General features: G+C 31.3%; 1 protein-coding gene across 6 annotated transcripts in view; it reads right to left on the bottom strand.

The window, feature by feature from the left end:
- Positions 1-2869: 2869 nt before the first annotated feature.
- The window catches only part of LOC107438548 (uncharacterized), a 149642-nt gene continuing 127154 nt past the window's right edge, over positions 2870-25357 (bottom strand). For 5 of the 6 annotated variants that reach the window (XM_087157451.1, XM_087157449.1, XM_087157450.1 and 2 more), the window contains 12 exons: positions 24340-24459; positions 22637-22759; positions 21090-21321; positions 19910-20070; positions 18115-18298; positions 17070-17353; positions 16272-16417; positions 12476-14984; positions 11165-11348; positions 8624-8895; positions 6259-6401; positions 2870-5652 (listed from right to left, as the gene is read on the bottom strand). In XM_087157451.1, the coding sequence (XP_087013577.1) occupies positions 5488-5652; positions 6259-6401; positions 8624-8895; positions 11165-11348; positions 12476-14984; positions 16272-16417; positions 17070-17353; positions 18115-18298; positions 19910-20070; positions 21090-21321; positions 22637-22759; positions 24340-24459 (4523 nt within the window). In that variant the 3' untranslated portion in view covers positions 2870-5487. The remainder of the gene's footprint in view (positions 5653-6258; positions 6402-8623; positions 8896-11164; positions 11349-12475; positions 14985-16271; positions 16418-17069; positions 17354-18114; positions 18299-19909; positions 20071-21089; positions 21322-22636; positions 22760-24339; positions 24460-25357) is intronic. The other variant, XM_087157448.1, reaches the window with a different exon arrangement.

Raw genomic sequence — 25357 nt, forward strand, 5'->3', positions numbered from 1 at the left:
TTCAAAATATTTTTGAGTTTATAAATTGGCTTATTTAACTGTCAGGAATTAAGATATATTTATTCATGATGAGCCAAAATGTTATTCTAAACAGATTTTTTTTTAAATTTTCGACTTTTTATGCTTTTCACAGCAACAGATATTTAATTAAAAAAAGGCAGAAAATTATAATATATTCTCTGTTTTATTGAGTATTTTAATGCTCTTACTTTTTTATTAGAATAATATACACATTTTCTCTTAGTGTTTCATGTGTACATTTGCATTTGGAGGTATGGCATTTCAAAATGTGCAAGTTCAAATAAGAGTTGACTTAAAACCAACAGCTTTTTGTTTAAAGGGCAAAATTTACACAAATCTAATAAATTTAAGCTTTACTTCTTGTTTAAATTAAAATAAGTATTATATGCTGACCATAGCAGTTCAATATTATCATCATGAACCTTTAGAGTAGCTGCCATCTTCCGTGTTTATGAAAATAGAAACAATTATCATAAAGAAATCTAATTGCGCATGTGATTTCTATCATAAGATTTACAGAAAGCTATGAAACAAACCACTGCTTCCAAGCTTTATGAAAAAATTTGCTCTGGAACATCAAACCTGATTCATATTACTCATGTAATTCTAATTACATGTGACATAATTTTAATTACACGTGTAATTCTAATTATGCTTGTTATTTCTATCAAGATTTCCAGAAAACTATATATTTTAAGTAGAGCACTACACTATTAACTATGTAAAAAGTTGTGACTACAGTAGTTTAACCACTGCTTATTAGTAGTATAAGCATGAAGTTTCACAATTGGATCAAGAACTCTCAAATCCAAAGATTTGAAGAGATTATTTATTTAACAGTAGCAATCAACAGTATTAGTTTTACAGACATTATTAGTTATATTTAATTTTTACTCAAGAGTAAGCAGTTATCGATTATTTGTTTGTAAGAATCTTGTGAAGAATTGTGAGTAAATTTAAGTCTCGTAAGACACTTCATTATTCTGGTGGTATTAAAAAGATAACTCCTCTAAGAGTGGCAAGTTTGTTGTCCTTGACACTCTTCTTTATTATCAAGGTGGACATCTTTCATCGTTAGCAGCATGTGTAGGAAATCATGTTTGAAAATTTTCCTTATAAGCTGCAAGCAATTTAGTGAAGACTTTAAAGAAATGGAAATTACAAAGTATCAGAAGGCTTGACATTGTAGTTGATGATACACCAATGACATTCCTCCTGCTTACTGCAAGACACAAGGATAATTTCCATTGTAAACAAATAGCACTTTGGTGATTAACGTCAGCAGTGAATTGGCTCATATGATGATGTTAATGTACGAACATTACATATCCCCCCCCCCACCAAGACAAATTTTAGATACCAAAGTTTGAGAAAAAAAAATTTCTTGATAAATCCTCTATTTCTCATGGATACAAATGTACATTTAATCAAAAAAGCAACTTAAAAGATATCTCCCAATGAAATAGAATATGTCAAAGCAATAAACTATCAGAAAAACTAAAACTTTTCTAACTAAATGGGGAAAAAATGTGTACATTAATTAATGAATAACTTAAACAATATTAAAATCCATCTTCAACTAAATTTCTATAGTTTTAAAGCAAACTATCAAATACTTCTTAACCAACACTTAATGGTATGTTAACTACCTAGAATTTCATCTTTATTGCTTTCATACAATTAAAAAATATGTAAATTTTAAGTTTGTGTAGGCAATTCATTCATATAATTTTCTAGCAAAAGCATTTATAAAATGTAAATAAAAACGAGAAATACATTTCTGACACTCAATTGTTCTCTAAACGAGTTGCCTCATAACACTGATCACTGCAGATATAAATCTATAGTACATATTAATCTCACCTAGCACCAGTCTCAAAAGTTCATTGATCACAGATCGCAGCATTCAAGAGCTCATCGATTACTAGTAGCACTATTCATGAGCATAAAATCATCAAGAGGGAATAAATTCACTTTCATTTTTTTTTTTTTTCGTTATTGATTTGTTGGATTGTTACTTAGTTCAGCATGGTAGTAATCTGTACAGCTTACAAACTGCATTTGATATTGGGACTTGTATTGGGATTAAGTGGGGGCAAGCAAGATTTTAGAGTAAAGATTGCTGACAACTGTGGCTTAGGACATTCTATTTTTATAATTCTGTCACGGACACCTCTTCAGCATGTGATATTACACATGCCAATTGCAAATTTTAATGCTTATTTAGAATTTAATAATAACGGTTAGAAGATTTTTTAATTTTAAGGTACTAAAAAAATTTATGTTTACTCTTGTTATTAAATAAAATAAGTAATTTTTTAAAATTTTGCAATAAATTATTTTTGGATAAGGAAGTTTTGCATTTGATTTAATTTTTGATTCGAATTTTGATAATTTTTACTTAGATGGGCAAATATTTTGATATATTAAATTCCGATTTTACAATAATAATCATTAAATGATCATGTTGGAGTCATAGACAAGCTTGCGCTTATGAAGATAGTATTCCTTTTCTTTTTATAAAATGAAAGTATATATATGTATATATATATATCAGTAGAGCACTAAAAATTGACAAAAAAGCTTCTTCTAGGATGCGAAAATTATATATATATGTCGGAGCCCTTTTAGTTTTAATGTAATATAGTGTAAACTTAAACAGTTAATACGTGTAACTTGAGTTATAAATCAATACATTGGATGCATGCATCTGTAAACAATCTTTGTTAAAATATAGATATTTATAAACATAATTATTTATGTCATTGCTATCAAGTTCGTTTAATGAGAAGAGGTTCATCTGAAAGAATAACATGATTAAACACAATTGAGATAATTAGACGTATCATTGACTAGGTGAAAAAGCATTATTTATTGACTGTGATTTGATGATTTAAAGCATTTTCAACAAAATCCTCAGGAATTTAACAATTTCTTAGAATCCAACAATGGCACATAAACATCACTTATAAATATACAATAAAAAAAAACTTTTCATCTTTTCAATTTGCATGCAACAAGTAATTACATAACATACCATAATACGAAGCAGTGTGTTCAAAGCTGACAACAAAAGAGTATTTACATAACAGCTCTTTAAAAAAAGGAAAGATTTAAACAAAATTATTCTCAAAGAAATGTATATTATATAGATGCTATTAGCAAGCAGCAATTCATAAAATGAATTAATGAAAGTATGTTAGTCTGATGAGAACAATGAAAGTTAACCCTTGAAGACTCCCAAAACAGATAATTCGTGTACTTTTTAAAATAGTAACAAAATAGTATATGACGTTTGTGAGCAACACCTTTCAAACAAAACTAAACATATTCAACAGAGTACATGCATTTATATGTGTACAATAATAAGAAATAATAATGACTAAATAATTATGTAGTGAGCAAGTATGTGAATGAGCTGTACATAAGAATGATGAAACAATAACTAGTTAACTACATGCAATTTTGTAAAAATAATTTAAAATTTGTTAATAACCTAATGATTTTCCTGTTAACCAATTCATTATTTTAGTTACCGTCTAACATAGTTAATACAAGAACAAGGTTAATACATGATAATGGAAATGGCAGGCAATAATATATGAAAAATAATTTAAAATTGGTTAATAACCTAATAATTTTTTGTTAATATGTTTATTTTAGTTGCTGTCCTTATAGTTAATTTATGAATATAATTAATACAAGATGATGGAAAGGACAAGCAATAATCTGTGAAAATAATTTTAAATTGGTTAATAACTGAACGATTTTCCTATTGTTTAATTAACTCATTGTTTTCATAATTTCTAGCATAGTTAATACAAGAACATGATTAATCTTGTAGTAAGATAATAAAAACAACAAGCAATTATATCAGAAAATAATTTTAAATTAGTTACTAACCCAAAGATTTTCCTATTAATCATTTAAATAACTGTTTTAATAGTTACTGTTCAACTTAGTTAATAAATGTACATGGTTATTACAAGATAATGGTAGTAACATATATGTATATATTTGGTGAAAATATTTTAAAATTATTCAAGAACATAATGGTTTTACTTGTTAATTATTTTTAACAGTTCTTTAATACAGTTATTACAAGATTATGGTTAATATTAAAAAACATTAAAGATGTGTGGAAGCTATGTGTGTTTCCTTCTTTCATTTATGCTATGGTTCCTCAGTTTCTTTAGAAACATTGCTTGTATTTCAGTTGTAATAGCATTTTAGAAGAAGAAATGCATAGAAAGAGCATATTGTTTTTAAACCCTATTGAATTTTATCCACACTTATCTAATAATTATGGGAATTAGAGTGTTTTAATTGACTGATTTATTGTGAAACAGTGATAAGCCTCACGCAAAGGAGAAATCGTGCATGTCAAAGGTTTGAAAACAAATTTTCCTTAAAAAATAGACATAATTTTAGGGGAATGTATTAGACAGAAAATTAATTGAAATATTTCATTATCACTGATAAAATAAATTTCCAAACTTAACAGAGAAAAAAAAAAACTGACTCGTTATGGTCGCAGAATATGTCCTTCAGTTGTAATTATAGAACATTAAAGTTAACACATGTAAATAAAATGAACGAAATACATTCATTATAATTAAATAATACTTTAAAGTTATTTTAAATAGTAGTTCAACTACACTACAGTAAATGTCTTATTAAAATGCAATAAGGTTGCTTTAACATTTAAAGCAACAAAATTCATGTATTTAGTATACACATATAATAAAGATAAAAGTTAGAAATTTTTTTAAGTGAACTTTTTGATGTTTCATAGCTTCCTAGAAAACTTTAGCTTATTGAAAAACAAACGCACATACATAAATAATTAAAAGAAACTAAACTGCAGAAAAATACAGCAAAAGATTTTTTTTAAAAAAAAAAAGAAAGGAAAAACTTTTTACAGTAAAATTGATAGTGACCTACTTCGTATAAAGTTCATACTAGGTAATATATACACAAGCTGATTTTTTTTTAAAAAAGTAAAAAATCATTTCAAAATTTATTAAATTACTATCTTTGTCTTACATTCAACATCACAGATGAAACGTTTACATGGACGGATGATACAGCTGCTTGAAATTAGACGTATCACTACAGAAACTGCAGAGGACTAGTTTAACTGCAATTTTAACTTCTCTTGGATACTGATGTGAAAATTTGGAGAAAGAGTGCATATCTGTTTCTTCACAAGTTTTCGCAGATCCAAACGTTTTCAATTCTCAGCGGGGGAAAAAAATCACAGCTTCTTAAAAAAAAATTATTAAAAATGTCTTCCTAATACAATAGTGACAATCTCACAATCGAATGGAGATTCTTGATTGTATATTTTTAATATCTTGTTTCACAATAGTAAAAACACAAAAAAAAAGAAAAAAAATCTTTGAAATATTATCACAAATTAGAAATTCTTGACTTAATTCTTTTTTCAAAAATTTTTCGAAGCACTTAGAGATTTTTGTCTCCTACGTATCCCATGATCCAACTTTTTGCACTAGATATGCTGTTATATACAGCAGGCTGAACAATATCACATGGTCCTGGAAAATCCAAAATACCTTTCAATTCCCAATGCTTGTTGTTGAGACAAAACAGTGGTGAACCGTAATCCATCTAAAAACCATAAAATAATTTTTAAATTTTGAAAATTAAAGATCATTTTATTCATTTGAAATTTAAAAATATCACTTCTACATACTGGAATAAAAATGTATAAGCAAGCAAATTTCGTATAAGGTTATAGTAATAAATTACATAAAAAAATTTTTTTTTGTTAGTATAAAAAAATGAGTGAACAATAAAAGCTCAATGTCACTAGAGTGGCATACAACAAAAAATTTGCTATTAGGACAAGTGAGCTGCAATTGTTCATTGATTAAAGACATTGAACTGTTATTGCAAAGGACTGGGTTTCGATCCTCAATGCCAGCTTGAGGCTTACTCAGCACCGGTTTGTATGTACAGAATGCTGATCACAATAACACAATTATGCCCTTGACCTTGAAATTATGGAGCCTTAGCCCAACTTGGGCTCACAGCATGTAAATTATTTGTTTATAGCGAGTTAAGAATAACTTTCTCTTCGTTATTGTAGCATATTTTAGACTTTTGCAGACTTCTAATTTTGCTCAGTAACTGATCACAAAATTAAATTTAAAATATAATACTAATATGCAGTAGTGTTATTTCATTAGACTATGCAATGTTTTAACAACTTACTTGACATGTTGGATAACTGCTGTTTTCATGACTGGCACATATCAGTGTGTCCAACAGCAAACCATTATAATTTGCAGTGTTGTTGCATTCACTTTGTGGAATGACAGTGACTGGAACTGAATAAAATTCCTCCTCTTTCTCGTCTATTAGTCAAAGAAATAAAAGTATTATCATTAAAGATATGTAATATTTTTAAATTACTTTTATTTGTTGTTAATTTGTCACAAAATTTTTAAGATGTCAATTATAATATCACTTGTTATTTTTTGTAGTTAATTATGAGGAAATAATTCTTCATTTCAAATGTCCTTTTAAATTGAAGATTGAATTGGTTTTTAAAAAAAATTATTTGAATTTCTTGTTTTTAGGTCCCACAATTTTAACTAACACCTCACATAATTGATGACGTCATACTTCTAGGCTACAGCATGTAAGTGATTATTATTTTACTTGAAAAACGTAACACTAAAAAATGTATGTTTTGTCCATTAGAAATTTTTTTTATTACATTTCTAAAACAAATTTCGCTAAAATTAAATGTAAAACAGGCTATTAACCAAAACAACTTCAAACCATTAAAAATAATCATTGACAGTGTGTAATTAGACTATAGTAATGATTATGATTTTAATTAATTTAATCTAAATTCAGTGAGACGACATTGCAGTAATAATAACTACCTTTTGATATAGTTACAATATTTTATGGACCTCAAAGAATAATGCATTTACTGTGGTAAATGCTTAGATCTATATCTGTGTAAGTAGTATAACAAATGTGCTTTTTCCAAAGATTTTTCGAGTGAAACAAATATCCAGTTGTATTATTTAAAGAATTTTCTTTGTAAACCTGTCACGGTCTCTCCAATAGAAAGCTATAAAACTATCTGCAGAGAGACATAAAACTATCTGCATATTGAGGAAATTTTAAGTTTGAATTGTAACTAGCTCAGACTGGTTGCTTATCTTCTAGCTGTTTTCTTTTTTCTGACGGCAGGCGCTGAACTTTAACGTTCTTCACCTAGGAAGATGCCGGAAGTGTTACTCATTTAACGTTACCCAGTGGGCACCTTTTATTTTTATTTTTATTTTTTTTATTACGTCCATCATTTGCTCTTTCGAGCATGAGAAGTCTTGCAGTCCAATATAATAAAGAAATATCTCCAGGGGCGGAGAGCGTCTTGAAACTAGAAGAATTGCGGGCCTTCTGGAGAGCAGAGCAGTTCCATAGATGCCCGCCATTCATACGGGCCCTATTTATACATAGATAAAGACGAAGGCTGTAACAGATAGAGCGTTATCCAGAGTGCACCACGAGTGGGCACTTGTGAACCTAAGTCATGGAGGCGAGCAGCATTACCCACGCCACACTGCAACAGATACCCGTTTTATAGGGTGGGCCACATCCATACATGACACAGTAGAGAACAACACAGAGAGAAACATCCATGCCCTGTCGGGTGGTTAGCGTGCCTGACTGCGCAGCCATTGGCTTCGCAGTCAGGCACGCTAACCAGCCGACCATCTGGCCGGCTAATCCTCCAGCTGTGGTTGGGCCTGCTTCGGAAATAAGCATTGCATTGAGCAATAACTTGTATACCACTCTATTTCATATGATAGTTTTGTTTTATTTTTTAACTGTGGAGGAGCAGTCCGGTGTATAGTTTAACTAGGATTTATTGATTGTTACTTAATTAGTTAAAGTTAATTTTCTTACCGTGCAGAACACATTACCACCCTATCTCATTGATTTCAAAGTTGTTTAGACTAAAATCTGAGACTTCTTTGGCCTACTACTGTCTGCTGCGATAGTGTTTTTTAAACAAACAAATGCTCAATTTGATGACTTGGTAATTTTAACTCAATTTAAAAGGAGAGGTATTCTATCAGAGCAAATTTGCGTGAACTCGATGGTAATAGTACAAATGACCCATGATTCATTTTCTAAGAATATTTAAAAGTATTAATGTGATTGAGCTTTTTGGGAGTAGTATATAAATAAGTCATAGTTGGGATATGAACCTAAGAACTCGGAAGCAAATTTTCTATCTGCTATTCAACTGACACAATGAAACATTCAAGTATTTCTTTCATTTTCGTCCTAGAAGGAACAAAATTCAAAGAATGTTTATAGGTATTATAATAAGAACCCGTAGTTTAAATATTTAATAATCTTTGTTAAATTGTTCTACCATAAAGGGCTCAACTTCGCACGCTAGTCGTCCTCTAAAAAGAGGATCAACATTGTGATGGCAAGTCATGCTTCAGAGATGTTCCCAGATCGCCTTAGGTCTAATGCGACATAAATAAAGCATTACTAATGCTTAAATATTTAATTAATTTGAATGATAATTAAGTAATATTACCTGAGGGAACCTGACTCCATCCCGTGGTAAAGCATTGCTCTTGCAGATCCATGTCTTCTGCTAAACAAGCAGTTTGCGAATACCTAGTCATTCGTATTGTATCCTTCACTTTTACGAGAGCTAGATTGTGCTCTTGGAACATCAACACCATTCCGACATCAACGTGTGGAATAATCTCACTTATAAGATGAGTTTGTTGTCCAGTCACATTCGTTATTGAGTCATATAAGCCAGCAATAAAAGACCATTTATCAGGATTCAGTGTTTCGTCCCTGAAAATTATGACAGAATTAGTTATTTCAGTTTGATACATTTTATTTTGTGTATAAAGTACTTCACATATGGCTTACTTGAGTCATCCAGGCGAAATGAAGCATGCAAAAATAAAGTATGTGGTTATTTCAAAGTTATCATGACCAACAGTGGAATATCTCGTGAAATGAACAATTTTGTAATGAAATTGATTTCTTTAATGATTTTTTTTAAAACGAGGATTGATTATAAATGACCTAATGTAATTAGTTAGCATAATTTTAAGCAATATTTAGCAAATTATAAAAATGATGTCCCTTTCAGAATTGCAATTTTTATCACGACTACATGGTAATTATCAAAAGGAATTTTGCATTAAATTGTAACAATAATAAAATGATAATTAACGACTTGTTAATATAACAAATTTGTCTGTCTGTATTAAGAAATCCCCTTGCTATTCTTCTAATGTGGTGGCGGGGACTGTGGATACGAGGTTGAGCGATTTCAAGTATAGTTTGTCTAAGTTAAGAACTCCTCCCGCCACAAAGTCTGAAGCCGTCTGGCGCTATGGAACCAAGAATGGCGCATTTTAAAGAGGGTAGCTTCACTCTAGGTCTGACACAACAGACCGAAAAGATTTCTCTTCCCGACCCGAAACCGCTTCAAAACAGGGACCCGCACCCCTACTTGAAATAGCCATACCTCGTTACCATAGTCACTGCCACAGGTCCAAACGAATGTCTGGAGGAGTTTTTATTTTAGGCAAACTATAGGGAAGTTGGCTCAATATTTAGGACAGGTTTTTACTCCTCGGCGAGAGTATAAGAATAATTTTTCTTCAGTCTATACTAAAGCTTCCCTCTTTAAAATGCTCTATTTCTTGTTTCCATTGCAGCAGACTGCCTTAGACTTAGTGGCAAATTGAGTTTTTTTATATAGACTAACTTTAAATTAACGAAAACAAAATTATGCATATTTTTTTTTGAATCGAATTTCTGTGTATATTTTTTCCCCAATGAAATGAAAATTCATATTTTTTTTTCTTTTTAAATAGTGATTAAGGTAGTGAAATTACTTTGATTAATATACATATTTCCTTAATAATTTCTGGAACATTCACATCAGCGAAATGTAAAAATTTATAATTCCATAAGGTCTCAAAGACTTTTAATTATAATGAAATAAATTATATTCATAAGCTGAAAACAAATTTAAATAATAAACTATTACAGTAAGTTAAAATTTTAAAAATTTACGAGAATTATAAATTATTTCTAAAATTAGTAATTACAAAACAAATATTATTAACAATACCAATGTTTTTTTTTTCATACATAGTGGAGTACCATATTCAATTTGAGTAAATTAATATAATTAAAATTATCGAAGTAAATTTAGCGTAATTATGATTAATGCTACCATTTCTTAAATTCCATATACATAATACAATTAGTTGCATAGGTTATTAATTTAAAGAAAATGTATTTATTTTTTAGTATTAAAATTTTTTTATTGATGGAGGATTTAATCAGATTCAAAAAATCTAAAGAGGATAAATCGGCATGATGAATAATTAATTTTTCAATGTATCTAAAATAAAAGCTTTAAATTCAAATTTGTTAGAACAATTTAAGTGAGTGCAAGTGAAATTTTCGTGAATTCAAAGAAAATAAATAAGCTTTAAGGTGTATGAAAACAATAGGACGTTGCTTACAAACTTTTTTTTTTAATTGCAAACCTCCTTATTTGAAGATCTTGCAGAAAATGAATTAATATTCAATTTTTATCTGAAAATCTGAGCTCTTTTAAGAGGACGACGATATACCACGACTAAAACTTTTTAACGCCAATTTTCTTTCACCACCATAAGTAATTTAAAGTTTATAGTATAAAAAAAACAAATTCAGACAAACCTAGAATAAACCATGAAGTTTCATGAAGCTGAAAAGAAATTTTCAAAATATCAAAATAAAGCAAATTATGAGGAGATAACTTAGCATTACGCAAAAGTTCTCTTCCAGTAATTTGTTTGCATTTTGTTATAAATTTTTTTTTTTTAAGCAATTGAAACTTCTTGGCTTATTCTATGTTTGTCTGAACTCGCTTTTTCTTTACTTTAAATTAGTTAAATGAGAGGAAATAGAAGTAGCAATGTAAAGTTTTTCCTGAGGTATGGAGTCCTCTTTACACATAAACTCTTCAAATTGTAAGATATACAAATTCTAAGATTATATTCATTCATAAATTATAACCATAAATAATAAAGCCAAATATTAAATAACTTACGCATATGTTAGGCAATTCAATGATGCCAGAACATATTGTGAAGACAAAATTGTAGCTGCACATATCTTTGGTTGAGATACTAGTTGTAAGTATCCTAGAGCCGGCCATTCTTCATAAAACTTTGTGTTGTTATAATTTGTTTCATTATAAACATGATTCCATTGTCCACATTTTCCTGTGAAATCTGTTTTTAGATATAATCTCATTAAAAGTAATACTGAAAATTAATATTTACATATGGTATAATTAATCTTAAGTAACTAAACGAAAGTAATTTTTAATATGAAATTGAACAGTTTCATGATTTTACATAATTAAGTCTTAACTATTTACATAATTACAATCGCCAATTGTACCGTCAGTATTAAAATGGAAATCAGTACATTATTATAGAGCAATATTTTTGGTTTTTAATTTACCTATTTTATTCTTGTTATGTGAATAGCTCGATAAAATTACTATTAGGAAGCATATTTTATATTACATTTATTTTTCCATTCATAAAATTAACCATCTCTATTTGGTTATGTTTTCGTTGATCAGATTAATTTTGTTTCGAGTATACTAGTCCCGCAGTGGACTGATCGTAAAGACACGGTTCCCAGTAGAACACCGAAGTCAAGCATCACTAGCTGCTGTCAGTAAGCGGGTGGGTGAACATTTTGATCAGCCAGCGTAGGGACCGAGGGTGTGCGGTATCGGTCCTCGTTAAACTGTTCTATCGTAAAGTGCTCGACTGCCACGCTCAGGTCGTCAAGCTACCAAATCAGGGGAGCCATCCCCACTACAGAGGATCAAAATTGCGATGGCATGTCTTCGGGTCAGCCTTAGGAAGGTTTCCCAGACCGTCGCCAATAGCCCATTGTGCAGCTCTAGTGCGACGTAAATAAAGTACCTACCCACCTACCTTCGAGTATACTAACTACAGATTTATATGAACTAATAGTATATAAAATCAACTATTGTTTGTATTATTTAATGTGATTATTTGCAATATATAATGCATATATGATTTAAACCGATAGAGCGACTTATTATAAGGGAAAAAAGCCACAACTGGACATTTCTCTATCGATAAACTAGACAAAAAGCGTTATGAACAGACATTGTCCAGTCATAAATAAGCGTTTCAAGAACATTAGCTTCTTCTTAGGAAGAGGAAACACCTTTAGTTTATTTTCTAAGAGAAAGTGCAACACTGAATCAGTTTCTTAAGATACGGATATAAAACTATTTATCTAAAATGATTATATTACTATTCTAATAAACCAAAAACGATAAAAAAATTTATATTTTTAAGGAAGAACTTACTTGTTTCATTTTCTTCTTCATCTATCGTTAGTTTTTCAGAGAATAAATGAAGTAATAATGATTCATTATTACTCCTTGGCATTGCTTTATCGATGTATTCAATGTCTGGAATAGTTATTGGATTCGATGTTGTCAAGATGGATTTATTTTCTTGGAAATTATTTATTGGCATCTCTGTAAAAGTGATCAACGGAGAAGGAGTAGTTATATTTCGGACTATATTTACAAATGTAGTTATCTGTGTTTTTTCTTCTGTAACAGTACTTTCTTTGGTATCTGCTACAGTTGTTTCCCCATTTCTTAACGAATCATTACTTCTTGTTGTTTCTCTTCCAATCATTGAAAAGTTTCCTTCAATAAGCTGTGTGGTTGTAAAATCTGTCTCATTGGGTGATTCTGTTGTTGGTAAAGTTGTTTCTCCTAATTGAGTCTCTGTTTCATTTAGTAGCCTTGCAAATTCGGGCTGGCGGCCATAATGATTCTTTTCTGTTACAGTAATTTCATAATTTGAAACGGTATGCGTTTCTGCTACAGTTGTCTCATAATCTGTTACTGCATGCGTTTCTGCTACAGTAGTTTCATAATCTGTCACTGGATGTGTTTCTGATTCCAAAACACCCACTGTTGTTTCGATTCCTTCGCTTAATGTCGTAAAATTATCAGCAGAAGTTGAAATTTCTGTATTTGGAGAAGTAACAGCATTAACCTGAGTCTCAGCAGCACTTGTTATCTCAGTTGGTGTTTGTTTTCTTTCATTTCCTTGCAAAGATTCTACTGTAGTGAGTGTAGGTTGAGAAACTTTCTTTGTAACTTCAGTTGTGTCAAACATCGGTAAAATAGTCGGATTAGTCACTGTGTCATAAACTGTTGTTTCGGCTTCCATTTCATTCATATTTGTAGTGGTTTCAAACTGGGGTACGAATGTCGTTTCTTTATTATAAGGAAGGCTAGTTGTTTTTGCTTCGCTTAAAGTTGTGGCATGATATGATTGTGGTGTAGGTTTGTAAATTTCTGGTGTAGTGGTTTTATCTGTTTCAACAATACCTGGTATTGTTGTTGCTTCTTCAGGTTTTTCATTTTCATTTCCCTGTGTTGTTGTATGCTCTTTAATGGCATAGCCTTCGCCAGTATTTAGTTTTTCTGTCATTGGTGGTGTTAAGTCTGTCAAATTGCTATCATTGATTGTGACTTCCGTAACTGGGCTTGTCCTTACATCATAAATTATGTCAGATATATTATGAGATTCATCTAAATTTCTGCTTCGTGATAAATGCTCTTTATAGACAGCAGTGCTTTCTAGATTGGCAATGCGAGCAGGAGACTCTACGCGAATGCCATCTTTGCTTGTAAACACATCAATAGCTAAGTCCTCATCTGGTTCTACATCGAAGATGAATGTTTCAGTCTCCGATGCTTCAGTTGTTGTCATATCTGTATCAATAAGCGTGGTAGATTCTTCTAACATGTCTGAATAATTAGTATTTAAAGTGGTAGACTCAACATTCATTTCAGTGAAATCGGATATAGTGGTCAATGTATTGTTGGAAGATGATGATAAAGTTGTAGAGTTCATTTCAGCTGTTACGGTCTTGTTAAGCGTAGGTAGCTCTAGAACCTTCGCGAAAGGCACCTCTGTAAAATTATTGCTTGTAAAATTAGCATCGAATTCAGTTTCTACGGGTTCTGTGGCAGTGATAGATTCCATATCGGTTGGGAATTCAGTAGTTTCAGCCTCTAGTACTAATGCGCCTGTGTTATTGTGAGTGATTTCAGTCGTTTCTGTTTCAGCAGGAAGAGTTGTGGCTTCAGCTGTAAGAGTCTGCGTTACATTTTCAAAAAATTCGCTTTCTGACGTGTTAGTTTTTTCAAACTCATCCATCAAAGTGGTATTTTCACTGAAGTTACTGTGTGTGGCAACCGCGTATTCTTCTTTTAATACTTGTGGGGATAAAGTTGTCATCTCTTCAACTTCCGATTTGAACGCCTCATCTGAAATTGTCGTATGGGTTTCGTTAGTCTCATTCGCTTCGAGAGTGTGAGTTGGTGGCGTGAAAACTTCTTCTCCTCTCACTTCTTCAATAAATGTTGGAGTTAACATTGTTACATTCTCAAAGAATGTTTCAGTTGCATTTAATTCAGATAACGTGGTAAAATCAGTGGGAATTTCTGATTCGGTTGTGTTGTAATCTTCTGTATCGTTCATGGCAACAGTTTCTGGGAATTCTGTAGTTGTGAGAGCTTCTGTCGTTGTGTATATAACCGTAGTTGTTTCAGGTATGGTTGGACTTGGGGTAGTGGGTGGTATGATAACATAAATATTACTATCATATGGAATTTCGTACTGCTTTTGCCCTGTCACTTGATCAATATATTTCCTCATAGAGAAAAGGTTAGAGAAGACAGCTGGATGTTTACTGTATACCTCACAGTATCTTTGATATGTAAGCATACCAGCGAGGAACCATTTGTTGATGCCAGTTAAGCACATTAGTGGAGTACCTTCATCATTCTAAATAATATATAAAAAATAAACATATTAATATATATTTTGTAAAATTTATTTAAATGAAAACATAGTTTAATGCAAGCTTTTATTATAATAAAATTACTATTTAAGTTATATAAGTACGTTGATTTTATGTTTTACTTAGATGATGTGAAAAAAACGTGAATTAAACGTAAATGAAAGTAATTGACACACTAAAGTTTCGGTTCAAAAACAAGAACCTTGCTCAATGCCTACTTACTTATGTTACGGCCAAAGCCCGAAGTCGGCCAGATCGCGAATTGGCCGAGGGTGGCTGGCCAATGACCGATCGTTTCTTGATTTCAGGAATTGGCCGGATATAATTACATTTATTCGATGATATAATTACATTTATTCGATATTTTAATACTTACTAACGATAGATTACATTTATTCAATATTTTAATACTTATTGACGATAGATTTCATTTATTCGATATTTTATTGCTTACTGACTATAGATTAAAAGATAAATACCTGGCAAATGCATACCGTGCAGTGACACTGAACCTTAAAAAAACATCAGTGTAGGATATACCGGGCAGTGGCACTGAATCTTAAAAAAATATCAGTGTTGGGTATACCGGACAGTGGCACTGAACCCTAAAAAAACATCAGTGTAGCGCATACCGGGCAAATGTATACCGAGCAGTGACACTTGACCTTCAAAAAGCATCAGTGTAGGATATACCGGGCAGTGGCTCCTAACTAGACCTAGTATGACTAGACCTTTGGTAAATGTCCGAAATATATACTAGGTCTAGTTAGGTGCCACTGCCCGATATACATTTGCCCGGGCATTCTTGAATGAGCACATCGCGTTTTAGCCTGAACATCGTGGCCACTTCTTGAAATGGCCGATTAATTATTTCGCACTTTGGCAGATCTGGCCGGCCAATTCGCGAAGTGGCCGAGCTTCGGGCTTTGGCGTGTGACATATATATATATATATATATATATATATATATATATATATATATATATATATATATATATATATATATATATATATATATATATATATATATATATATATATATATATATATATATATATAAATTAAAAAAAAAACAACATTTTTTTTTATCTGCAAAACAACAAGTCCATCGACAAAAAAGGTCGGTCAAAAGTATGTTTGACATTATCTTCTACCGTCGATACCTCGCTCACGGGTGAGTTTAGTCGTGTGAGAAGAGGCCTCTTAACTTAGAAAGATCGATTTGTGTAATTTTGCGACACAGGTAACGAATAATTAGTGAAATGACTTACGTCGCAAATGGTATGTCCTTCGCTGCTTTGTGTACAGAGCATTCTTTGATTCACTGAGTTGTTGTAATGATCAAAGGTATTGCAGTTTTTCCTGTCTATTATCTGCAGGGCCAAACTATTGATGGACAAGACAGGTGGTGGAAGAGCTGAAAAAGAAAATTTCATTAAACAAAATGCATGTTTAACTCTCTTTTTTTTTCTAGCATTTTTTCGTTCAAATGCACTATAACCTATATCGTGCTAACCAAAAGAATACTGATATCCATATAATGATATCATACAATATCAGACAGATATTACAATATTCAAGCGGTATTATTAAGAGGGAGCTATGCAGCGGGATAAACTCTTTATGGCGAATTTGGTTTCATCTACATTGGCATTTTGAAATTTAAGGAAAAGAAAAAGTGAGTCCAAGTAAAACTAGAGTAGACCAGAAAGTTTTAAATGCTGGAAAAATATTTTTAAAATATCGCAATGCAAAGTAATTATGACTGGATTACTTTTTATTCCCTGCGTAATCCCGAGTGATCTAATAACCATTATTTGTTTGCACAATATTTTGAAAAAGAAAAAAAAAACTTCGGTATTTGAAACCTTGTGGTTTATTCTGGGTTTACCTAAAATGACTTTTTTTCTCGCTTTGATTATACGATGTTATGGTTCTACTTGACTGAAAACGTGGTTTAGTTTGGCACCTAATTAAGGTTGCAACTATCTTTCACCGTATCGTATTATGGTTTAAAGTACTAATATTATGGTATCTGCTTTAGTGGAGCAGGCAAGGTATGTACTCACCTCGTGGTTTTTCTGTTCCCAAAACTCCTGAAAAGCAAGTAATTCCAGGTGGAACTTGTTCTTCAGGGGGACATATAGCTCCGATTTTATCGCTTACAAAAACGAGAGCATGCTTGAGTCGAACCAAAGCTACATCGTAATCTCTCAAGATGAGGGATCTGAATTTTGAGGAGTGAGGATGCAGTATCATTCTGAGAACTTCATGGTTCTGAGCTAAACCTGATTCTGTATTTTGTCCGATGTTAGTTCGAACGTACCAGTCAGATCCGTTGAACGGGTTTTTGCTGCAAAAAAATAAAATAAAATAAATAAATAAATAAATATTAAATTTTTTTTAAATGTAAAATGGAAATTCCACAGAATTAGGATTCTAAAAGTGACAAATTGTGAGATTCCTGGGTTTTGCCATTATGAGAAGTGGGGTACTTCATTAGAATTGGAAATTGAGGTTTCAGTTTACTCTCAGTTATTTTTGATGGCGACTTGAATCCAGCCCAGATACAGATCGATGGGTACAAGCTTATCGGGGAGAGAAGGCCGCAAGTACGCAAAAGGTGACCAAATTTTGTGATCATCTTGCCACTGGTCTTGGAATTGGGAAGCTTTAATCTTCTAATGACGCCTGATCAAAAACGGGGGCTGTTGTGGGAATGCGGTTTTCTGCAAAATTGATCGTTAATGAAGCAAATTCCGCAGCAAAATAATAAAACAATTCACTTATTTGTATTTAAAATATTTGGTTATCTTAAATTGAGTTTCTAACAACATTTTGAAATTGTTGGAGAAAAAAGAAACGTGAAGTACTTGTTTAAAATTACGCAAGGCAAAAACTCACATTGAAAAAGATACAGAGTCAAAAAAAATATTCAGAAATTTTGCATCTACTGATTTTATTTCCTAGAATCCGAGCACAAGTAACTTCAGGTTGTAGTTTCTTTTATTCTTAATAATATTATCAGAATTCGTTTATAATTTATTTATTTAATTATATAAATACACTTTTCGGAAAACAGCAGATTGTGTCAGAATAGAGTAATAAGAATACCTTATTGACAGGAGACAGTCGGCTGAGGTGAGAAGCCAAATCGGTGTGAGAATTTCAGACAAGCATCCGCGATTAGAACGGAATGTTGATGTATATCCAATAAATGGCCATTGACTAGATGTGGAGGAACTAAGAATATCTCTCTTTTTTCTTCGGTGAAGAAGACCAGTATATTCACCACAAGCTGAAATTTGAAATTCAGTTCACATCAATTTGTATAAGAGACATGCATATCTTTTTATTTTAATAAATTAATATGAGTATAAATTAGATAAATAAAGGAGACGGAATGCTTAGGTGCCATGGAGAGTATTACTTTTAATTTTGTTTTCCTGTTCCTTTTTTTCCGCTTTGTTTTGCGTATAGATTCTAGCACCATTTGGTTTCGTTATCACCCCCGCAGCAGAATTTGCGTAACTAACCTGCTGTACAATCTTAAAGTTAAATTCTTCTCCGACCCTAACACAGTCAGACAGAGATTATAAGTGTAAAAATTAGACTTAACCTAACATGTGTACTGCAATATTAGAGCATATTGAGAAGATAAAAATTGTACGCCAAAAACAAGAATGCTGTCAAAAATTTGTTATTTTTATTAAAATCTTTTAGACTATTTTAAATGAATGGAAAAATTGAAAATTAAGTTTTTCTCTTGTCATTTGAATTCTCTATTTTTCGAAATTCTAGCGAATTAAAGTCAATTAGTTGGAAATTTTGAGTCATTATATTTCGATTGCGTCTATTCCTGCAGATTTTCAAATAAATTTTGTTATGTATTAAAAACAACGCGAATTAATTGTTTAGAAGTTAAAAATGATTTTCTTTAGGTTTGGCTTAATGAAAAAAATATTAAATTAAAAAAAGAAAAAAAAACTTGAAAAATGATTTGCACATGCTTTCATAATCTACAGTGCTCGCTGCCGTGCTGAAGCATTTCTGCTACCGGAGTTATAAATATACTTTCCTTTAGAAACTATTTTCTTATGTATTATTTGTGGTCTAAATTGATTTTAGAGAAGCATAACAGCTTTTAACTCTTCTGTCATTTTACTGTAGTTATAAATCGTATCCAGTACTTTTCTTTGATTGAAAGATGTTTAAAATTACAAATCTCTTGTGAATATCTCATTTATTTCTTTGGGTAAATTTATAATAAAATTATGCCATTTTTTGTATATTTTTTAAACATTATCATAAAAATTCTTATTTAATATAATTTTCTATTGTTTAATACTTAATGAAGGTAAAGTGAAGGTATCGTGGTAAATTTAATATTAATAAAACTATACAAAATGTCTGTATGAAGGAAAAAACTTAAACAAATAAATAAACACTTCATCTGAGGTCTAGAATATAATACAAAAGTCACGCAGTTTAGCTTTAAAAAAATTCTTAAAAAATAGATCATATATATTATAGATACTGGACTTTTTCGTACGTTTTAAATTGCCTTTAAGAAAAGCTTTTAAGAATTGCTTTCAACAAAATTTAAGAAAGTAGCATCAAAAAGAAGGAAAAAAACTCTAAAAAACTAAAAATCGTCTAATTAAGCTTTTAAATAAATTTGTTTACGTAATTAGAATGTTATAAAAATGAAGGCAAAATGTTATGAGGAAAATATATTTTGAACTAAAATCATAAAAAGAAAATTTCAAATTCTTTTGTTGATTAATTTCAACTACAAATATTGATATAACTTTTGTGATTAAATCAGGAGCGAAAATCTAAAATATTCAATGTATAGAACTCTGCAGTAAAAAAAATAAAATCATATGAGTAATATTTAAAACAGTACCAAATTTTTGGCATTCCACTTCGGCTGCTAAACTGCTTGTACAGCTTTCTACAAAAGACACTCTCTCAGTCCAAAGGGATGCATCCGTTAAATTTTCTCTCCTCATAGCCATCCAAGTACCGTTAAATGATACATGCAGTTTATCTACCTTCAGAGCATGCCTGCAATACAAAATGTTTTCTTTTTTAAATCTCATTCTAAGATGTGTTGAAATTTATTTTATTTATATATCTATACCGTGATTTCTGCCTTTAATTTATACCTTTAGAATCATTGTTAAGCAAAAGTATGCACATAAGATGTCAAATCAATATTTGAAAGAAAGAAATCTAGCAATATTTTATTTTATAATTGGCGTTGAACAGCCAACCCAATTCTGAGTTTACGACTATCAATGTTCAACTCGGTACTCTTGTAATTTTGAACCCAGCCCCGAAGACTAGAGAACACCTGAAGTGGAATAAATGAGCCTTCGTGGAGGTCTTTTTGATGTAACTAATCCGCATTTGCGTTACATGGTGAGGAAAATCACGAAAACCTCCCATGGTTATCCCGGTGGCAAGGGGATTCTAACCCATGATCCGTCTATCACTGAGGATATTTTATGTTAGCACTGTGGTTAGTGCGAGCCGGAAGCAGAATTCGTATCAACCAGCCACCGCTGGGATCCGAACCTGGAGTACCATATTGGAAGGCGAACGCTCTATCATCTGAGCCGCCACGACAAAGTTCACCAAATAATTAGTGAGAAAGGCGGTTCGAAAAATCTCAAAAACAGTTCATTGACAGATGAACTTTAAAAATGTTTCTAACATTCGTCTTTCTATTGTTTGACTATTGGTCAAGTAGGTTTTCAGTCTTCATCAGTAGTATTGTTAGATTTTGCTTTTCCCTGGGAATATATGTATGTTATTAGTCATGTGGTCATGTGCTTGTTTGTACCTCCGGATTCGCATACGCGATATTTTCACATGCATTAAGAAATTGCCTTTTTTTTATGCTTCCTATTTAGCAAGCAATTTGAAAATATATATTAACAGCGATGATTATAGAACATACTGTATGTCATTATTAAAACATCTTTATTCAAGTTCTTAATTAAAAATGAAAGAAACAAATCGATAAAAATTAGTTATAAAACGTATATTTAAAAAAAAAATTGTAACTTTAGTTCGCTTACCCAAAACCAAGTTCTTGACAAAGATAATGTCCATCATCGAGATTGAAGTCCTCTGCGCAGAGCATGGCCCACGTTCCAGAGTAAGGTTCATATGTAGTAACCATGTGTTGCGCATCTACATTGACACAGCCCATCTCGTCGTCTCCATCATGACAATCCCTGTGTCCATCGCATCGACTTGAACTCTTCAAGCATTTACCATCACTACATTGGAACTCGTCATTCAAACAAGCTGGTGGAAAAAAATAGATCATGATTGATAAGAAAGATTTCGAATACATAAAATGTTTTCGAAGTGAACTAAAAAAGAAAAAGTTATTTTCGCTACACCTGAAGCGAAACGCACAGGGTGGTGATACAACAGAAAATTCCAAACAAGAAAAAGTGCATTTTAATCAGGGAAATGCTTCTTCCCCTCAATATACTAAAGGTTTCAGGTCTAAAGGTTTTCCCTCTTCACGCTCTTCCCCGCTTCTGTATCCATGATTTTAGCAAATTTTGTTATTTTTCCCACGATAGAATGTTTCTGTAAAAAGTTGGAGTACATTTGGGACGGGGGGGGGGAGCATTTAAGGAAACCATGGTAACGGTGATGGGGAAAAGTGTGGATTGTGGAGAAATCAAGTTACCTTGAGGGGCCTACTCTCTTTACAAAGAGTATGTTTTTATTTTATTTTATAACCGTCGTTGAACAGCCGACCCAATTTCGGGTTCAAGACTACCAATGTTCAACTCCGTAGCCTTGTAATTTTGAACCCAATCCAGAAGACGAGGAAACTCCTGTATCAAGTAATAGGGGAAATTTGCCTTCGTGGAGGACTTTTTGATGGAACCCGCATTTGTGCTTCATGGAGAGGGAAGCCACGAAAACCTCCCACGGTTAACCTGACCGCAAGGGCACTTTAACCCATAATCCGTCTATTACCGAGGATATTTTACGTCACCACTGTGGTCGGTGCAAGCCGGGTGTTGAATTCGTATCGACCAGCCATCACCGGGATTCGAACCCGGTTTACCTCATTGAAAGGCGAACGCTCTATCCCCTGAGCCATCACGTCTCAAAGGGTATGTTTGATGACTCCCTGTCCCTTAACTCCTTACACAGCTACGTGTAATGAGAACAATCTTGGTACTACAGTGGCTTTGTTGCTAGAATGAGAACAAAGATATTTTACATTGTGGCCGGTATGCATTGTGGTCGGTATGAGCCGAGAGTAGAATTCGTATCAACTACCCACCTCTGGAATTCGAACCTTGGGCACCTCCTTAGAACTAAACAATTTTTTAATCCTAAAAAAGTAACCTAATATTAAATTTCTTAACAAAATGAATAGTAATTCATAGTATTAGAAGACATTAAATTATAGGTTGCGCTGTTAACTGACATACCAACCAAGGATTCTCTTTACCAGCAATAACACGGGTTTATAAATTTATTCAAATTTGTAAATAATTGAGAAATGATTATTTTTGTATTATTTCTCCTAGTTTTGTGCCTTAACACTACATTTTCGAGATGAACCTTTATTAATAAATCATTTACGTACTGCAATTTCCTTCATCCTCTTTGTCTTTACAGTCAAATTCGCCATCGCATTTCAGAGACCAAGGAATGCAAAGTCCATCGTCACAGAAGAATTTTCCGTTCGATTCACAAGTCGTCCTCTCCACTGAAATTAATAAAAGATAATTCAATTCAAATGAAATTAAATAAAAAAATAATTCAATTCGAGTTATTCAAATTCAAATAATCTACGAACATCTTGAAAATTTTATTTTATTGAAATTTATAATTTATTTCAAATAACATTACTTTCATTTTATTCAACGAAAAATTTATGTCATTTAAATTGATAAATTTCACATAAAAGGATTTTTATTTAAATTTTTTTCCAGTTATTTCTATTTATTTTTGATGTATGCAACCAAATTAGTTTAAAATGATGCAAATGAAATGCTAAATCAACTATTCAAACTCGTTTTAAAGACCCTTATCTATATCACATGCTTACTGGGTATTTCGTAATGACCGCTCTTAATACATATTTTGAGAGTTTTTTTTTATCAAAAATTAAGTAAAAAACGTATGTACATTAGGGGCATTAATATTAGCACGCTCATTAATATTTAAGAGCAGATAAGACAAAAATGCTATCGAATCACTGGTAAGGAATTCGACACTGAAGAAAAACCCCTCTCAGTTTCATCTGGCAATCAAACTGGTTTTAATGATTTTACCTTGCTTCTCTCACTAGCGATTCGATAGTTTAAATATTAATTTGCAACCTTCGATGAGCAGCCTTTGTTTTTATAAACTTTATTTTTGACAAGTTTTAAAAAATATAAATATTGAATAGATTGAGAATATCGGTTCTTAACATTATTATGCATGTAAAATGTTACAGCTTATTCGTGTACTTTTCTTCCTATAATATTGCAATAGTGTTCTGAAATTTCTACCTTTATTACTCACAAAACTTAGTTAAAAAAAGCATATCTGAAAAAGAATAAAATTGTGAATGAAGGGAAACAGTTTGTTGGCAGCTTTTGGGAAATTCAGATTTGAAATCTTATTTTAGAGAGTTATTAAATAAATTCCGCGAAGAAGCCACCGGAATTGTTATAATCTTGAAATTTTTTTCTGTGGGAGAAAAAATTGTGAATTATGCAATTTTTCCAGAAAACTAAAATTTCGAAACTTATTTTCACACAGAAGTGAATTTCAGCAAATTATCTTGACAGATCTGTCATAAATTTTTAGTTTTAAAGTTTGAAAAAGAGATTAAGACAAAGTTTTTTTTTTTGTATCAAAAAAGTTTTTGATGATAAAAATCTCTAAGTTACAGTGTTGAAATGTATATTTGTCTAAGAATAAAGTGGTAGCTAAAATGAGGTGTCGTAAGACAAGCTCTAATCGTAGTCATTTAAATTTCAACAAACATTCTCAAATTCTGATAATAATAATATTCTTATATAATTTGTTTCATAAAGATATGTGCTTTATGTATGCAAATTATTCTACCTTGTTAGAGATTGATGCAGCATACATACGTATAATATGAACAAACTGCCCCAACAATTTTTTATGCGTAAAATAAATAGTAAAATACATTACTGACACACATAAATTAATGATTGCATAACACACGTAATTTTATAAATAATAATTATGATGAATTATAACTTAATTTATGATAAATAAAATAACCCTAATATTTTTCATAAATAATACGTTAGCACTGATTCATACCACATCCAACTTCATCACTTCTGTCTTTACAGTCATACTTCCAGTCACAAATGTCTACAGGTTTAATACATTTACTTCCATCCGAGCACATAACTTCATGCTTAGCACACTCTGCTGGTCCTGCAAATTGTGTAGTGCAAAAAGAGTCATTATATGCATAAGTGAGCAATATAAATAGAATGAATAAGCAGAATACTTTCGCAATTTGTTTTAATTTTAAGAAACGTACACAGTTATACTACCCATCTATAAGAATGAATGAAAGAAATCATCTATCCACAACAGTGAAATAAATGAATTTTAATTTTAAGAAACGCACTCAGTTATACTACTCATCTATAAGAATGAATGAACTATCTACAACAATGAAATTCGTGAATTTTAATTTTAAGAAACGCATTCAGTTATACTGCTATAAGAATGAATGAACTATCCACAACAATGGAATTCGTGAATTTTAATTTTAAGAAACGCACTCAGTTATACTACTCATCTATAAGAATGAATGAACTCTCTACAACAATGAAATTCGTGAATTTTAATTTCAAGAAACGCACTCAGTTATACTACTCATCTATAAGAATGAATGAACTATCTACAACAATGAAATTCGTGAATTTTAATTTTAAGAAACGCACTCAGTTATACTACTCATCTATAAGAATGAATGAACTATCTACAACAATGAAATTCGTGAATTTTAATTTTAAGAAACGCACTCAGTTATACTACTCATCTATAAGAATGAATGAACTATCTACAACATTGAAATTCGTGAATTTTAATTTTAAGAAACGCACTCAGTTATACTACTCATCTATAAGAATGAATGAACTATCTACAACAATGAAATTCGTGAATTTTAATTTTAAGAAACGTACCCAGTTATATTACTCATTTATAAGAATGAATGAAAGAAATCTATCTACAGCAATGGAATTAGCACGTGACACCGAATATATCCAATCGACACAAAATAAATAAATAAATAAAATACTATTAATTAATAATATTCTAT

The sequence above is a fragment of the Parasteatoda tepidariorum genome, chromosome 2, assembly GCF_982258835.1.
Source record: "Parasteatoda tepidariorum strain Cologne lab strain chromosome 2, Ptep-v5.0, whole genome shotgun sequence".
Lineage (NCBI taxonomy): Eukaryota > Metazoa > Arthropoda > Arachnida > Araneae > Theridiidae > Parasteatoda > Parasteatoda tepidariorum.